At 42.4% G+C, this 19,347-nt stretch overlaps 1 protein-coding gene across 3 annotated transcripts in view; it reads right to left on the reverse strand.

The window, feature by feature from the left end:
- Positions 1-18,472, reverse strand: part of MARK3 (microtubule affinity regulating kinase 3) — a 117,802-nt gene extending 99,330 nt beyond the window's left edge. For all 3 annotated transcript variants that reach the window (XM_038752872.1, XM_038752791.1, XM_038752710.1), the window contains exons 1-2: positions 17,815-18,472; positions 980-1,171 (exon numbers count right to left, since the gene is read on the reverse strand). In XM_038752872.1, the coding sequence (XP_038608800.1) occupies positions 980-1,171; positions 17,815-17,865 (243 nt within the window). In that variant the 5' untranslated portion in view covers positions 17,866-18,472. The remainder of the gene's footprint in view (positions 1-979; positions 1,172-17,814) is intronic.
- Positions 18,473-19,347: the final 875 nt, after the last annotated feature.

Genomic DNA, 19,347 nt, shown 5'->3' on the forward strand with positions numbered 1-19,347 from the left:
AGGAATTCAGGCACTGAATCACCAACACTGCTTCCTGCAGACCAGAGGCAAATTATGGCGGGCAGGTGGAAGCTTGCCCGCCTGTCTTTCCAACAGTTAAGAGGATTGAGAGGCGATGGCAGGAGGATCGATGAAGACTATGCTCCCCCAGCAGTATCTTATGGCCATTCTCCTCCTCAGTCAACAGTAGCTACTGAGGGTTTACTCTGTGTAGAGCACTCTATCTGCCCTCAAGGAGTTTATAATCTAGCCAGGGATTTACAATCTAGTTTACACTCCTACAATGTTATCTTTGTTGAATTGTTATTGTTCTGATTGAGTAATTCTTTCCCTGTTCCATCCCACTCATTCCTACCACCCCTCTCTCCTCCTGGATATTAATCCTCATGAAGGCCGTGTTCCTGCCTGAATCAAGGTCCTAGCATAGTACTATATTTCCCACATAATTAAAATTTCCCTATTGCTACCATTGCCATCATTAAGGCAGAAGTGCTGAAAGAAAAACACCTAACTGGCCTACAGGCTTAAAACAGTGTTAATAATAAAAAATAAGGGATCGGTAAGTTTAAATTTTTTCTAAATGTAACATCGATAGGGTGTGTTTTGTATTTTGTGCCAATTGTTAGTCAATGAAGCTTTCTGAAGGAAAATTTTAACTGCCTTTTTTTAACCGCCGTAGCTATGACATATTTATGACTAAAGCCCTTCTAACCAGTCTGTTTGAAAGCCTAACAAAAATGACTCACGTTAATACATCCAGTCTTCAACAATTCAAGTCAATTGTGAAGCAAAAATGTTCCCATGATACTGACATGATCATAACTTCAGCAAACTGCCAAAAGGGTTTGGTACCTTATTGATGCTTGAATAGTTTCCATCTAAAACTTTAGACTCTAAAGCTAATCCAACAAAGAAAATGGTTTTTCTTAAAACTCCTTACAATCTGTTACGCGTTAAAATAACGTTAATTAGTTTTTACCTCTCTGCCGGTAAGGATGTGCCTTGCCAGTTTGACTTTTGCAAAATTCCCCTTGCCAATTGTTTTCAGAAGTCTGTAGTTTCCAATATGGGGTTGCTCATCTGCACAGGAGGCTATGGAGTTTCTACAGCGAGCACCAGAGCGCCCAGTTCGAGAAGTAACTTCTTGTCGCCCATCTCCGTGAGACGTGTGCTAGGGGTATTAACAACATATACAGTAATAAGAAAATGAAAGAACCAACTATACTGATATGAGATTTTCAGTATTTTTTTTTGCAGACTGAAAAGCAATTTTTACCTCAATACATCCACCAACAGACACAGGAAAAACACCAGGATTGCTAAGTCATTCGCAAGTGGGTATATCAGAACTGAAGTCCTACAAAAACCTGTACATCATATTAACCACCCTTAATTCTTAAGCTAATCAGCAAACAAGTGAAACCACAGGAAGAAGGAAATTAAAGTAAGGCCAAATGCACACCTTAGTGAGTTGAAGAAACTGGGACATTCTGCATTTAGCAACAAAAACGAATCAAAATGGCACTGCCATCTTCTTAAGCTTACTTTCAATTATAACTAGAATATGAAGTTCATTACTAAAAGAAAGTGTTAAAGCTGTTTTAGCACCTAGAGCCTGGCTCAAGTCGATTTTTTGGTGCCCTAGGCAAAAAGACATTAGAAGGCCGTTGAACCACCAGGTGGGAATGAAGTCTGTTAAAAGGAATGCCCAGCATGAATTAGGTAAGTGGTGTGGCCTAGTGTGGAAAAAGCATGAGCCTAGGAGCCAGAGGATCTAGGTTCTAATCCCAGTTCTGCCACTTGCTTCCTGGGTGACCTTGGGCAAATCACTTGACTTCTCCGTGCCTCCGTTTCTGCCTCTGAAAAATGGGGAATCGTTACATTCAATTCAATTGCATTTATTAAGTGCTTACTGAGTGCAAATCACTGCACTAAGCACTTGTGACAATACATCAATAAACAGACACATTCCCTGTCCACAACAGCTTACAGTCTAAAGGTGAGAAAGCAGACATTAATATAAACTACAGATCTGTACATGAATGCTGTGGAGCTGGAAAGGAGGAAGAAAAAGGAAGCTTGTCAGGGCAACGCAGGAGGGAGTGGGAGAAGAGGAAAGTGGGGGCTTAGACAGGGAAAGCCTCTTGGAGATGTGCCTTCAATAAGGCTTTCAAAGGGGGTGGGGGGGGGGGAGAGTCATTGTCTGTCAGACTTGAGGAGGGAGGGTGTCCCAGGCCAGAGGTAGGATGTGGGTGAGGGTTTGGTGGACAGATAGGCGAGGTGTAAGCACAATGAGAAGGTTAGCATTAGAGGAGCAAAGTGTGGGGGCTGGATTGTAGTAGAAGAGCTGTGAGGTGAGGTAGGAGGGGGCAGGGTAGCAGAGTGCTTTAAAGCCAATGGTGAGGAATTTTCGCTTAATGCGGAGGTGGATGGGGAACCACTGGAGCTTTTTGAAGAGTGGGATGACATGTTGTGAAGGCTTTTACAGAAAAATGATTCAAGCAGCAGAGTGAAGAGACAGGAGGCCGGGAGGTCAGCAAGGAGGCTGATGCACTGACCCAGGAGGGATAGGATGTGTGATTGTACTAACAATGTAGCAGTTTGGATGGAGAGGAAAGGGCGGATTTTAGCGATGTTGTTAAGGTGGGAGTCCCTCCTATTTAGATATTATGAATCAAGGATTTCTCAGTTGTATTCTGGTGGGAGGGGAGAGAGCGGAGGGTGGGGGTGACAACAGATGGGGGAGCAGTCCAGAACGGGCACCGGTAGAAGAAATGTCCTTATGACAGCATGGGAAGAATATACGATTAATCCCAGCTCTCCCACTTGTTTGCTAAGTGGCACTGGGCAAGTCAGTTGACTTTTCTAGGCCTCAGCTTCCTCGTCTGTAAATGGGAATTGAATGTCAGTTCTCCCTCCTAATTAGACTGTGAGGCCCATGTGGGATTGGGGACTGTGTCTGATCTGACTGTACTGTTTCTACCCCAGTGCTTGGCATATAGTAAGCACTTGACAACCATGACATGTATTATTACTCATTCAGTCGTATTTATTAAGCACTTACTGTGTGCAGACCACTGTACTAAGCGCTTGGGAAAAGTACAATACAGCAATAAAGAGTGACAATCCCTGCCCACAAGCTCAGAGTCTTCTACTACTATTATTATTATTACTACTATTACCAGTTTCAGCCTGAATGCCCCTTTTCCTCAGCTCCCTTCTGCATCACCTAGACTCGCTCCCTTTCCTCTGCCCGCCTCCCGCCACTTACGTATATATGTATATACTTATAATTCTATTTATATTTATGCCTGTTTAGATGTGCATATACCTATAATTCTATTTATTTATATTGATTTCTGTTTATTTGTTTTGATGTCTGTCCGCCCGCCTCTAGTCTGTAAGCCTGGTGTGGGTAGGGATTGCTTCTCTTTATTACTGAACTGTACTTTTCCAAGCGCTTAGTACAGTGCTCTGCACACAGTAAGCACTCAATAAATACAACTGAATGAATGAATGACAGGGACTATGTCCACTCTGATTACCTTCTATCTACCTTAGCACTTAGTACAGTGGGGTAGATACAAGACAATTTTTATGGTATTTGTTGAGCGCTTACTATGTGCAGGTACTGCATTAAGTGCTCGGGTAGATATAAGTTAAATCGAGTTGGACAAAGTCCACGTCCCACATGGGGCTCGCAATCTTAATCCCAATTTTACAGATGAGGAAACTGAGGCACAGAGAAGTTAAGTGACTTGCCCAAGGTCACAGCATACAAGTGGCAGAACCAGGGTCATAAGCACTTAGCAAATACCACTACAATTACATTTCTTAACTTCCCATATTTCAGAAAAAGTATTATAAAGCAAGGACCAACAACAACAAAACCAAGGCACAATTTTACCCAAATGCAACAGAGCTATAAAAAATGCTACAGTTGCATTTTTGGAAACTGTAGTTTTTGGAAAGAGTGGTTAGTACAGTGCTTGGCACAGAGTAAGCACTTAACAAATAACACAAAAAATGTGAAAGTGTTAAGAGTCATGCCGTCAATACAAATTAGAAGTTTAGGTTCTCAAGATCTCATTTTCATTCAAAGAGGATGCTTAAGAAAAATATGTAAAAGGAAAACTTTATATGTAATTGCCTTTATGTTGGAGGTATCCACATGTTTTCCTTTATGCACACATCTGTGCATGACTGAGGGTGATGTACTCTTGGGTTCTCCTTGTTTTTAGGTGTATGCAGATATGATCTTCCAAGTGCCTGTTTGCTGAGTTTAGCTTTATCTTCCTGGGATTCCTGCTTACCTATTTCTATCTCTGTCTCTCTAAACCTTAGCAGGAAACAGGAAATACTATGTCTCCTTACTTTGGTGTGCTTCCTATTACTGTTCCCTGCTGTTCTGCAGAGCAGTACTAATTTACTGTTAAATAAGTCTTTGGTTAACCACAGCATACGACAGCCATAGCTTCTTTACTGAGCTGAAATCTGCCTACCTTCGGAAGCCCTTGGGTAAATAGAAAGCAAGCACAGAATGTCTGGGGAAGCCCTTATATTCCTTAAGGGGGTGGGGTGTTGTGGGGAAGAGATGGATATCAACCATATTTTTCCATAACTGGGATGTCTAGAGGCATAATTCTGGATTTTAGGTACAAATTTTCCTCCCCACGAATTCACAAAAGATTTTAGCTCTTCCTGGAAATCTTCAGACCCCGGAACTCCAGCGTTTAATAGACTGAGAATTGCAATATTTTATTTTTAGAAAAGCATAACAAAGGAAACAGGCAATTTAGGAGCTTGACTGCTCCTTTACTTCATAGAAAAGACCATGTGAGAACCCACCTGCCAATTCTATATGGGTTATGTACATGCATATAGGTTTTCAAAGAAAAAAAAAAGAATCACACTCCCAGGCCCCAGTGCTGATTCACTTGTCAAGAGCCACCATCCAGGCTCCAGGATTCTTCAGATAGAGCCCTTCATAATAATATTGGCATTTGTTAAGCGTTGTTCTAAGCGCTGGGGTAGATACAAGTCAATCAGGTTGGACACAGTCCCTGTCCCACATGGGGCTAACAGTCTCAATCCCCATTTTAAAGATGAGGTAACTAAGGCCCAGAGAAGTGAAGTGACTTTCCCAAAGTCACACAGCAGACAAGTGGTGGAGCCAGGATCAGAACCACTCCCAGGCCTGTGCTCTAGCCACTCCATCATGCTGCTTCTCATGCTGCTTCACAAAGCATGCTCAGTCAGTGAGTCCTGGGGTAGGTAGACTGAGTTGGCCTGACAGCAAACCAAAGTCCATTTGGGGCACCTTTCTTGTTCCCAGTTCAAGAACTGGAGGTCAAGCTGCAGTAAAATGGTTGGCGTGCCTCCACCCCTGCGTGACCTTTTACATTCATTCATTCAATCGTATTTATTGAGCGCTTACTGTGTGTAGAGCACTGTACTAAGCACTTGGGAAGTACAAGCTGGCAACATATAGAGGCGGTCCCTATTTTACAGTCAGCTGGGCTGCTGGGGCAGCAAATACAGGAGCTAACTGCACATGCACAAAGGCAGATTCCCTTCCAATGGGTACTTACGCACCTGTGAGGGTGACCTTAATGTTTCTAGAGGCTTTGGTTCCAGCAGTTCACCATGCCTGAAACTACCAAGATTGCTTGGAATAATAACGATGGTATTTGTTCAGCGCTTACTATGTGCCAAGCACTCCCCCCAGAAAGAAGATTGACGCCAGTTGACTTCGGTCTCCATCCATTTCTGGTCTGATTTAGCCCTTACACGCTAGAGGTTTACGACCACCCTGGGTTGGGTGTGGGCTGAAACAGGGGCAGGCCTGGTTGGGCTGGGTGTTCCCGGAGCAAAAAGGCCCTTTCTGTGACAAGATAAGCCTATAAAAAAAATAATTGGTATTTGTTAAGTACTTAGTACAGTGCCTGGCACACAGAAAGCAGTGAGGAAGATACAAGCTCATTAAGGTTGGACACAGTCCACATCCCCCTTTCTCGCCACCGACCCCTAGCCCAAATCCTGCCTCTGGCCTGGAACTCCCCTCCTCTAATCCCACAGATGACAATTCTCCCCGCTTCACAGACTTTATTGAAGGCACATCTCCAAGAGGCCTTCCCAGACTAAGCCCCACTTTTCCCTCATCTCCTCCTACCCTGACTAGCTCCCTTTGCTCTTCCCCCCTCCCAGCCCCAGAGCACTTAAGCACGTATCTGTAATTTTATTTATCCCTTTGCTCTTCTCCCCTCCCAGCCCCAGAGCACTTATGTACATATCTGTAATTTCATTTTTTTGAACTGATGTCTATCTCCCCCACTCTATGCTGTGAGGTCGTTGTGGGCAGGGCCTGTCACTGCTTATTGTTGTATTGTACTCTCCTAAGCACTTAGTACGGTGCTCTGCACACATTAAGAGCTCAACAAATACGACTGAATGGATGAATGGGGCTCACAATATTAATCCCCATTTTTCAGATGAGGTAACAGGCACGGAGAACTGAAGTGTCTTGCCCAAGGTCACCCAGCAGACAAGTGGCGGAGCAGGGATTAGAACCCAAGTCTTTCTGACTCCCAGGCTGGAGTTCTATACACTACAACTTGCTGCTTCTTGTCTCTCTCACCCACCCCTATTATGCTCCCTGTTTCCATTTAATCTCTAAATTACGGAGGGCAGCAACTTAGGTCACATAATGCACGCCCCAAAGAAAAGTTATGCAAGGAAACAAGAGCAGTAATGATCCTGGTTCTTCGCATTGCTCTGCATTAATAATAATAACAATAATAATAATAATGTTGGTATTCATTAAGTGCTTACTATGTGCCAAGCACTGTCTAAGCACTGGGGTAGATACAAGGTAATCAGGTTGTCCCAAGTGGGGCTCACAGTCTTCATCCCCATTTTACAGATGAGGGAACTGAGGTCCAGGGAAGTTAAGTGACTTGTCCAAAGTCACACAGTTGACAGGAGGCGGAGCTGGGATTTGAACCCACGACCTCTAACTCCAAAGCCTCAGGCTCTTTCCACTGAGCCACGCTGCTTCCCATTATCTTAAATTCCTTACCTACAGAAATACCATCCAGAATTTCACACGGGGAAGGATGTGCCATCCCAATATAATCAGCAAATACACAATAGTTAGCATGCTACTAAGCACTTTAAAAAAAAAAAAAAACACCCAACACAACCACAACCAAAAAAAAAAAACGCTAATGCACAAATACAATGATGCCTGCCCTTTTATTCACTGTACCTCCCAGGAAGTTGATTGGCCAGTTTAACTAGGTCATATTTGCAAAACAATTAACCAGGCAAAAGCTTTACAGGGACCGGCTGGTCTACCGCTGGCCAGGTCACTACAATTCACACCACATGTTCCCAATCTACACTAAAGGAAAAAAAAATCTCAACAGTGCTAGGTTTTTATGAGACACTCTTGAAAATTTACATGAACTACTAGTTCTTAAAAAAAAAATCCTTTGGGTCTAGTTTAGGGCTAACCATATGATCAACTTCATATACGCACTTCATATTTGATTTCTGAGGCTACTGTACAGAGACTTAAGTATGGCTAAGAGAACTTGTAAGGTCATTATGGGCAGGGATGTGTCTGCTAATTCTGTTGTATTATAATAATAATAACTGTGGTATTTGTTAAGTGCTTACTATGTGCCAAGCACTGGGGTAGATGCAGGGTATTTGGGTTGGACACTGTCCCTGTCCTACAGTGGGCTCACCGTTTTCATCCCTATTTTACAGATGAGGTAACCGACACACAGAGAAGTTAAGTGACTTGCCTAAGGTCACACAGCAGACAAGTGGCAGAGCAGAGATTAGAACCCAGGCCTGTGCTCTATCCACTAGACCATGCTACTTTCCCAAGTGCTTAGTAGTGCTCTTCACATAGTAAGTACTCAATAAATAGCATTTATTGATTCAAGCTTATAAATGGTTTTATTGAGCACATTTTCTAAGCAGCGTGGCTCAGTGGAAAGAGCCCGGGCTTTGGAGTCAGAGGTCATCGGTTCAAATCCCGGCTCTGCCGCTTGTCAGCTGTATGACTTTGGGCAACTCACTTAACTTCCCTGTGCCTCAGTTACCTCATCTGTAAAATGGGGATTAAGACTGTGAGCCCCAAGTGGGACAACCTGACCACCTTGTAAACTCCCCAGTGCTTAGAACAGTGCTTTGCACATAGTAAGCACTTAATAAATGCCATTATTATTATTATTATTATTATTATTATTATTATTATGTACTTCAAGTACTAGCTACTTAATTTGACAGAACAAAAATTATTAATACTCTAGTTGCATTATGATCATAACACAGGTGCAAATAATGTTCACTTTTGCTTTTTTCCCCAAAAAGGACAAGTTAGAGGAAATCGGTTTAAATTGTAGCAAGAGAGATTCAGAATTGGCAAAAGGAAAAACTTCTTGATGACAAGTGCTACTATATGTCGGAACAGGACACAAAGGGAGATTGTGGAATTTCCAATCCCAGAGATCCTTAAGAATAAAACAACCATCTCTCATGTATGGTTTGGCTGCCATCCTCCCAAAAAGCAGGAGGCTGGGCTGGGTAACTTCTCATCTATCTAATAATTCATTCATTCAATCGTATTTATTGAGCGCTTACTGTGTGTAGAGCACTGTACTAAGCGCTTGGAAGGTACAATTCAGCAACAGATAGAGGCAATCCCTACCCAACAATGGGCTCACAGTCTAGAATTCACTTCCCTAAGTGAACTATCTTATAACATGACTTCAGGTGCTATCGGCTACCTGAGGATCTCGGGGAGAATTTAGTCCGTTGAAAGTAAACTCAGGACGGAGGTGCTTTATACTTTTATTTATTACAGACACAACCTCTCTACCTGCTTGTGTTTCATTATGTATTGTCTTCACGTCTTTAGTCTGTTTTATCCAAAATGCCAAACTAGAAATTCAGCTGTATGGTCATTCACTGCTTATCCACTGAACAACAGTAACAATAACAACAACAGTGATGGCATTTGTTAAGCGCTATGTGCAAAGCACTGTTCTAAGCACTGGTGGGGTTACAAGGTGGTCAGGTTGTCCCGTGTGCGGCTCACAGTCTTAATCCTCATTTTACAGATTAGGTCACTGAGGCACAGAGAAGTGAAATGACTTGCCCAAGGTCACACAGCAGACATGTGGCAGAGTCGGGATTAGAACCCATGACCTCTGACTGCCAAGCCCGGGCTCTTTCCACTGAGCCACGCTGCTTCTTTAAAAAAGAGGGCCTTCTCAGAAAGCTTTCAGGGCTCTCAGTAACACCTTGGCTCTTTACTTTTCATACAATTGAGTAAAATGAGAGCCTTTTTTTTTCCATGAACATCTCCTTTACTCTCATCCCAGAATTTCTTTTTAATTTCTAAGTTATGCCTGGGACATAAAAAAAAGCCTAAATGTAGAGGCCTGATAAATTTTTAAGTTTTAAAACAGAATGGTTTTATAAATACAAAATAAAAGGTTATACTGAATTCCCCTGAAAATACAATTTCACTTAAAACAATTCTATTCATGTAATATCTACTTTGTGCAGAGCACTCCATTAAGCAGTGGGGAGAATGCAAGAACAGACAATAATTACGGTATTTGTTAAGCGCTTGCTATGCGCCAAGCACTAGACATATAGAGCTTACGGTCTAACAAGGAAAACTGACAGACCCGAGTTATTTACAAAAGGCTTGCCTGATCCCATCAGCAGTGAGATTCATACACTGCAAACTCTGCTGTATTGCACGCTACCAAGAGCTTACTACAGTGCTCCACACATAGTAAGCACTCAATACATACCATTGATGATGAACCTTGGTATCATTCTCCACTTCCCATTGTACCCTCACATTCAATCTATTGCTAAATCCTGCCTGTTCCTCCTGTTCATTTTCCTCATGTGGCTATTCCTCTCCACCCAAACTGCTACTACCTTGGTCCAACTTCTTGTTTGGGGGTGAGTGGAAGGAATATGGGATTGTAGTCAGGAAGCCCAGGCTGTGATCCCAGCTGAGCCCTGGGTAGTTCACTTAACTGCTCGGTGCCTCCGTTTCCTCATTTGTAAAATGGGGATAAAACTCCTGTTCTTCCTCCCCGTGAGTTCCATGTGGAACAAGAACTATGTCTGATGGGGTATTCTTCTATTAAACCCAGAACTTGGCATAGTGTAAGTGCTTAATACCATCATTGTTATTACTGTTATACTGTGCTTAGACTATTGTATCAGACTCCTCAGTAGTCTTCCAGACTCCAGCCTCTCCGAATCAATGGTATTTATTGAGCGTTGTGAGCACAGCACTGACACAGGCACTTGGGAGAGTACAATGCAGCAGAGTTGGTACTCCAATCTATGTTACGTGCTGCTGCAGAGATCATCTTCTTGAAATGGCGCTCATTACAATCGCCCTCAAAACCCTCCCATTTCCTTCTGCATCAAGCAAACACTCCCAATTGGCTTCAAGACTCTCCATCAACCCTCCCCCATCTTAAATGTCATCTCTCTTCATCTGCTACTTCCCAGGCTTGCTTTCTTTGTTCCTCCCTAGTTAACAACTGTAACTCTCTTTCAACCCTTGCCTCCATTCCCTCACTCAGGCTGTTCCTCCAGCCTGTAACTGACCCTTCCATTCCCAATCCGATGTTCAAAGCCCTCTTAAAAGCTCCCCATTTTCAAAGTTCTTCTGAAATAGATTAGTACCTACGTATCTGAACTTTGTCTCAACTGACCTCTATTGTACTATAAATTGTATAGTACTCTCCCCATATGCAGCCCTCAGCACACAGTAAGTGCTCAATAAATACCACTGATTGATTGAAATTTCAACTCCTCCAGAAGATCTTCCACACGTAACCCCTAATCTTCCTACCCCGTCTCCCCCAACGGTGACCTCGACCCTCTATCACCAAAATCCTAAAGTTACCATAGTCGCTGCATCATTTATGTACATTTATTCTATTACTCCTATCCGTAATTTAGACTGTAAGCTAAACAGTAAATTGCAAGACTGATAGACTGTAAGCTCCTCTCTCAGTAGACAGCCAGCATCTTATTTTATACTCTCCTAACCACTTAATATAATGCTACCCACACAATAGGGATTCAATAAATGTTAAAATCCCACCACTTTCAAACCTTCCTCCTCAACATTCTGAGTCCTTTCAATCCATTACCCACATCTGGTACGTGCAAGTATTTATACTTACACTTGTGCACATAATAATGATAATGATGGTATTTATTAAGCGCCATGTGCCAAGCACTGTTCTAAGCACGGGGGTAGAGTCAAGCTAATCAGGTTGTCCCATGTGGGATTCACAGTCTTAATCTCCATTTTGCAGATGAAGTAACTGAGGCACAGAGAAGTTAAGTGACTTGCCCAATGTTACACGGCTGACAAGTGACAGAGTTGGGATTAGACTCACGATCTCTGACTCTCAAGCCCATGTTCTATCCATTATGTCATGCTTCTTCCCTACAGCTGGGTTCTAATCCCAGCTCTGCCACTGGCCGGCTGGGTGACCTTGGGCCAGTCCCTTAACTTCTCTGTGCCTCAGTTTCCTCAACTGGGAAGTCAACACCCATTCTCCCAGACTGTGAGCCCCATGAGGGTCAGAGACTTTTGTACATCTTGATTATCTTATATTTTCCTCAGTGCTTAATACAGTGCTTGGCACATACTAAGCTCTTAGCAAATACTACAATTATTATTATGGCTCATTCTGATTTCTCTATTTGTAAACATTTTTTATGTCTACCTTCCCTATTACTGTGTAGACTCCTTTTGGGAAAGGAACAAGTCTCGTGCCTCAGTTGTAGTTTCTCAAGTGTTTAGTCCAATACACTGCACCCCGTCTGTGCTCAATAAATACCATTATTACTACTACTACTACTACTACTATCACCAGTGAGGGGCTGAAATGCATACAATGAGAAGCCAGAATTTCCCTGCCTTTTGTAGTCTAAGGACCAAACCTACTGAAACAAAATGCCTTCCACACGTGGGACAGGCTTTTTTTCAATTTGAGGACCAGGTGAAACTCCATTGGCCCTACCATTTTGGAAGCTGAATTCCAGAAGTCCTTAGCTTCCAAGTACCAAGATAAAATTAAATTAATTCCTGTTTACCTATGTGACTGTATTCCAATCTAGAATCATGACGACACCCATGAACTACATGTTGCCTTAAAATAGGGAGGTGGGAAGGGAGGCTGAATGAGTTACTCTTAGAGTTCAAAATATAGCAAAGGAAATTCTGCTCTGTTCCTCCATCTTAGCTATGGTCAACCTCCCTGGGCTGTCCTATGAAACGAACTGCAGTGATGTTAAAGGGACGAAAAATAGGTACTGTAGCCTTGCAAGCTTGAACATACGGTAGACAGGCTGAAAGTAACAGATCTCTTGACTGCAAAACAGCCCCGTGCCCACTGCCAAAGGCTCTAGGGATAGTCAGAGCCACAAATGTCACAGCCACACTGGGACACTCCACTAGTATTATTTATGTCCTGGGGGGGGGACAGGAAACAACCTTTAAATCAAAGAGTCTGCTTTTTCCCCCGATAAATGTGAATTCTCCCTATTTCAGCATCTTTCGCACTGTGCCGTATAGTTATGGCAGGTGTCCAAAAAAAGGAAACAGCTTTGATCAAAAGCAGGTTATGATGTGATAAATAAGCAAACCTGTCTGGAAAGTTTTGAGTAATAAATCATTGTGTATTACCAGGATTTAGACTCATATAGCATTCATCTTCATAAATTCAAAACCACTTTGTAAGCAAAGCTTTGGATATTATTTGATTTTCATATCTGAGTTAGCTAGGTGTTGGGTAGTATCTTAGATAATTTAGGTCATGCCTAAATGAAAGTGAAGTATATTATTATTTGTAAAAATTCCAAAGACTAGGCACAATGGATTTTATGCAAAAAACACTAGACAATATGCTAATGCTTCTACATCTACTGTGCCAATCTATATTATTTGGAGTTCTTGCAAAGAACATTACTCACTGTGGCATTGCCAAGGCTAAGAAACAAATGACTTGCCCAAGGTCACAAACCAGAGTCTCTCAAATCCAAATCTCCCAAATCCTAATCCAATGCTCTATCTTCTCCATAGTCCCTTGAGGTTACAACTGATTTTGCCTAGCCCAAACTTATTAGTGCAATTTATCCTTCCCAGACATATGGATAAACAGCAGTTTGGTTTTGTGCAGCTTTATCCTGGGTAACGGAAGAGATCACCATGAAACTAAGTACTAATGACCTTTGACAAGGACAGGACCCCACTGTTTGTCAAAAAGCACTTAGGTTTTACAGTGAAACTTTCCTTTTTCCGTTTCAAATTTGGCTGATCATTTTAAAACAATCGGAACCACTGAATAGTCAACATGGGAAACGTTTTTTTTAAACCACATTGAGCGTGTGGTAAATTGCTGGTGCTAATTATGAATCAGAGTTACAACACTGAGGCATGAACATCAGGGTGTAGAGGACATAATAATACCTGTTTTTTGAGCATGCCATGACAAGCGTTATCATGACACAGTCCAGGTGAATTAACAGTGCTGTGGGGCATAATACTTCTTTCTTTGGGCATGTCACAAAATATGAAATTGTTTAATGCTGCACCGTGTAGAGTGAATACTCTATATCCCAGCCTCAATATATTTCAAAACCAGAAATTGTTGCCCAAGGAAAAATTACTAAATATATCAAAAGTCACTTATTGGTTCCCCAAGATTCACTAGGGAGAAGCAACACACACGGAAAACCAGGAGACAGAAAACTGATAAAGCCTGTTATCAGCAGCCAACTGATGATGCTATGTGGCCCAGTATGCAAGCACACAATTCCTCCTGCATCCGGATTCCCATATTGAAATATCTGGGAAAGGATATGCTTGTAGAAATCCTTTTACAGAGGCTTGTCTCACTTTTCAGTATAGACAGTGCTGGGTTTACTAAATAACCAAATCAAACCAACTAACTTTTTCATTTAGACTACTTCAAACAATGAAACAAAAAAATACAAAATCGGATGAAAACAAAATCAAAGGCTTCAACTCTTTGACTTGAAGGCCTTTATATGACATACTGTCTTTGATAGTATGTAAATATAGTTCATTAGTCCATTTTAAACATGTAGACTGCAAACCACACAGTATTAATTCACTGGGAATTAAGTCTAATTTTAGACTGTGAGCCCACTGTTGGATAGGGACTGTCTCTATATGTTGCCAATTTGTACTTCCCAAGCGCTTAGTACAGTGCTCTGCACATAGTAAGCGCTCAATAAATACGATTGATGATGATGATGATGATGGGAATCTACTATAACCTAGTACTGTGGACCCCTGTAATATTCCAAAAGCAGTTATGGTCAGAACTACAGCATAAAGAATCTCCTCCCAACTAAAATAAAGGGGGTGGGAGGAGGTTTCAAGAATGACCCCCCCACCCTACAGCAAACCACCTCATAATGAAGTAAGGTCTCAGTGTAGCTCTTAATTTGTAATATACCAAGCCTTACTAGTATTAGTAAACTAGTCGACATTCATATACCTCAAGGGCTCTCTGGCCCTACCTTACAATGAAGAAAACAATGTTAGAGATTAAATGACTTAATCAGGACCATCCGGACAGCAGAGAATAGTCTGGAGATTAGGATTTGAAGCACTTGGTGACATTGAAACAGTGACTAAACTGGCTCCCAAGAATATTTGTAAGCTTTTCCTGCCACACAAATCTAAATCTTTCCCCACTCCACCTTCTTAGTTTCATCCCTGAGATGTTTAGATATCAACAGTCTTTTCTACTCAAGCACTGCATACAGTTTCCAGAAGTTACCTAGTAACACTTAAAATTAACTAGATAAGGCTTTTTGATAAACTACTTACCCAGAGGTTTTGGAGTAGAGAATGTTAACTGAAAACTAAACAGTTCTGCACACAAAGCTAGATAAGAGTTCAGACAAAAAAACTTATTTGCTGCTCTGAAAGGGAGGTTAGACAAAGAAAATTACGTTTTCATTAGCTTTCTAACCAGGTTTCATTACGAAAATTCTAGTATCTTTACTCACTCTTGGGGAGAATTACTACGTGTTTCTATTGTCAAAAATCAAGTGTTATTTGAATTGTTCAATTAACCTTAAAAATGTCTTTTACATCTGAAATATTCAGTAAGCTTCTGTTTAATATGAGACTGAGGGTTTTCTAGTATAATCCAAACAGGTGGTCAGTGATCTGGGTGAGGATCCCATTAGTTCAAAACTTTCAAAAGGACAGGCCATCTAACCCGGTCTTAACTTTATTAAGCACCATCAATAACATACATTATTCTTTATGCTAGGCTAGCCTCTCAATCTGCATAACCACTTTCCAAAAAGTTATGATGTTATTCCAGACATCAAACACTGCAGTGACTTAAGCACACACACACACACACACATATCTTAATAGACTACAAAGTGGCAACCCACCACTTTCAAGACATCATTTGGTTATACAGTAAATGACAGTCTTTATTAATCAATCACACATCTTCTACAGTGTGACAAGGGATGACCCATGAAACCTGCCCATGAAACCTGTGGAGACCACCTAGTTTATCTGAAGCAGGGGTGGAAAATAAAAGAGAACAGTCATTCTTTTCTGGTACCATGAAATGCCTCCCACCCAATTAAAAACCCAACCCACACCAACAAGAAGCCAACCCCTCTTCCACGACCGCCTTCCTGTTTCTGGCAGGAGGAAAGCAAAGAGCAGCAATCCTGAACCACAGCTCTGGGACCTCGGCGACATAAAAAGCGTGGCTTAGTGGAAAGACCCCGGGCTTGGGAGTCAGAGGGCGTGGGTTCGAATCCCGGCTCCACCACCTATCTGCTGGGTGACTTTGGACAAGTCACAACTTCTCTGGGCCTCAGTTCCCTCATCTGGAAAATGGGGACTAAGACAGAGCCCCACGTGGGCCCACCTGATTACCCTGGATCTACCCCAGCACTTAGAACAGTGACTGGCACATAGTAAGCGCTTAACAAATACCATCATTAGTAGTAGTACGCGCTTAACAAATATCACAATTATTATTAGTAGTAGATGCTTAACAAATACCACCGTTATTAGTAGTAAACGCTTAAATATCACAATTATTATTATTAGTAAGCGTTAACAAATACCACCATTATTAATAGCAGTAAGCGCTTAAATATCACAATTATAATTATTAGTAAGGGTTAACAAATACCACCATTATTAGTAGTAGTAAGCGTTTAAATATCACAATTATCATTATTAGTAAGCGCTTAACAAACACCATTATTAGTAGTAGTAAGAGCTTAAATATCACAATTATTAGTAAGCGCTTAATACCACCCTTATTAGCAGTAGTAAGCGCTTAACAAATATCACAATTATTATTAGTAGTAAGCGCTTAACAAATACCACCATTATTATTAGTAGTAGGCGCTTAAATACCACAATTATTAGTAGTAGTAAGCGCTTAATACCACCATTATTAGTAGTAGTAGTAAGTGCTTAAATAGCACAATTATTATTAGTAGTAAGCGCTTAACAAATACCACCATTATAAGTAGTAGTAAGTGCTTAAATACCACAATTATTATTAGTAGTAAGCGCTTAACAAATACCACCGTTATTAGCAGTAGTAGTAAGCGCTTAAATACCACAATTAGTAGTAGTAGTAAGCGCTTAATAGCACCATTAGTAGTAGTAGTAAGCGCTTAAATACCACAATTAGTAGTAGTAGTAAGCGCTTAACAAATACCACCATTATTAGTAGTAGCAAGCGCGTGAATACCACAATTAGTCGTAGTAGTAAGCGCTTAACAAACACCACCATTATTAGTAGTAGTAATTGCTTGAATACCACAATTATTAGTAGTAGTAAGCGCTTAACAAATACCACCATTAGTAGTAATAGCTAAAATACAATTATTAGTAGTAGTAAACGCTTAGCAAATACCACCATTATTAGTAGTAAGCGCTTACATACCACAATTATTAGTAGCAGTAAGTGCTTAACAAATACCACCATTATTATTAGTAGTAGTAGTAGTAAGCGCTTTGTACTTCCCAAGCGCTTAGTACAGTGCTTTGCACATAGTAAGCGCTCAATACGATTGATTGATTGATTAAATACAATTAGTAGCAGTAAGCGCTTAACAAGTACCACCATTATTTGTAGTAGTAAGCGCTTAACAAATACCATCATTATTATTAGCAGTAAGCGCTTAACAAATATCACCATCATTAGCAGTAAGCTCTCCGAACGGCGCTTCGCACATAGTAAGCCCTTAACAAATGCCATTATTACTCTCAAACACCACTATCAAACACGACCATTCTTCTTATTCTAAAAGGGAGAGACTCAGGGGGAACTGGAGCCCTTAACAAACACCACAATTCTGATTATTCTAAAAAGGGAGAGACTCAGAGGGAACTGGAGCCCTTAACAAACACCACAATTCTTATTATTCTAAAAGGGGGAGATTCAGAGGGAACTGGTGCCCTTAACAAATGTCATTATTACTATCATCAAACACCACAATAATTATTATTCTAAAAGGGAGAGACTCAGGGGGGGGAATTGGGGGCCCCCCTCCAATGCCCGACACCACAATTCTTATTATTCTAAAAGGGAGAGACTCAGGGGGGAATCGGGGCCCTTATTATTATTATCATCAAACACCACAATTCTTATTATTCTAAAAGGGACTCGGGGGGGGAATGGGGGCCCCCCCTCCAATGCCCGGGCTACTTACGTTTTCCGTGTCTCTTTCATTCACCGTTGGTAAAGGGGTCCTAGTGGACATTTTAATTCACTTTCGGTTGCCCCCGAGGGGGGTGTGCGTGTGTGAGGGAGAGACACAGAGAGAGACAGGAGGGGGGGGGGAGCCCCCCAAAACCCCACCCTCCTCCCCCCCACGCTCGACTGGGCTGGAGTTCCTAGTGGTTCTGAAGTGGCACCATGGGGGAGGGTGGTGGTTTTCCCTCCCCCTTCCCCCCGAGGGCCTAGATCCCAGGCCTGGCCGTGGTCTCCCCCTGGCACGGTGTGGGGGGCATCCTCAGTTCCGGGGTGCCCTGCTCAACACCATCTTCTCCTGGCACTGCTGGGGAACCGTTGGGTGGGAAGGGTCAAGCCTGTGGGATCCTGAGAGATGGGGTGCGAGGGGATGGGGAAGATGGGGGGCACCGCCTCCCAGCCCCTCAACCGACTAGGCCCCCCCTCTCCTCCTCCTTCTTCCTGCAGCCCCAGCTGCCCCCCAGAGAACTAGGCCAAGGGAGGCGGAAACCGCCCATGGGGCGGGAGTGGGGTTGGTTTGGATGAGGAAAAAACAGCAGCAGGCCTCCTCCCTTCCCTGCCTGTCTGTCTCTTTCTCTGTGTCTCCCCTTTCCCCGCCCTCCCTCAGCCGGTCCTCAGCCGTCCAAGATGGCGGCGCTTCGGCTCGGGGCGGACAGGGCCCGGCCGGACCGGAAGTGACGTCGGGGGCCTCCAATGGCGGCGGCCTGAGGCCGCTGTTGCTAAGGGCGATTTCGGCCTGTCGGGGCAGGGGGCGGGGTTAACAATAATAATAATAATAATCAATCAATCAATCGTATTTATTGAGCGCTTACTGTGTGCAGAGCACTGTACTAAGCGCTTGGGAAGTACAAGTTGGCAACATCTAGAGACAGGCCCTACCCAACAGTGGGCTCACAGTCTAAAAGACTGTGAAAGTCTAAAAGACTCATATCATCATCATCATCAATCGTATTTATTGAGCGCTTACTATGTGCAGAGCACTGTACTAAGCGCTTGGGAAGTACAAATTGGCAACATATAGAGACAGTCCCTACCCAACAGTGGGCTCACAGTCTAAAAGGGGGAGACAGAGAACAAAACCAAACATACTAACAAAATAAAATAAATAGAACAAATAGAATAGATAATAAATAATATAATAATGATGGCCTCCCTTCCTCCCTTCAAGGCCCTACTGAGAGCTCACCACCTCCAGAAGGCCTTCCCAGACTGAGCCCCTTCCTTCCTCTCCCCCTCGCCCCCCTCTCCATCCCCTCCATCTTACCTCCTTCCCTTCCCCACAGCACCTGTATATATGGATATATGTTTGTACAAATTAATTACTCTATTTATTCTACTTGTACATATCTATTCTATTTATTTTATTTTGTTAGTATGTTTGGTTTTGTACTCTGTCTCCCCCTTCTAGACTGTGAGCCCGCTGTTGGGTAGGGACTGTCTCTATATGTTGCCGGCTTGTACTTCCCAAGCGCTGTGTGCTCTGCACACAGTA

Source organism: Tachyglossus aculeatus, chromosome 1, assembly GCF_015852505.1.
Source record: "Tachyglossus aculeatus isolate mTacAcu1 chromosome 1, mTacAcu1.pri, whole genome shotgun sequence".
NCBI lineage: Eukaryota > Metazoa > Chordata > Mammalia > Monotremata > Tachyglossidae > Tachyglossus > Tachyglossus aculeatus.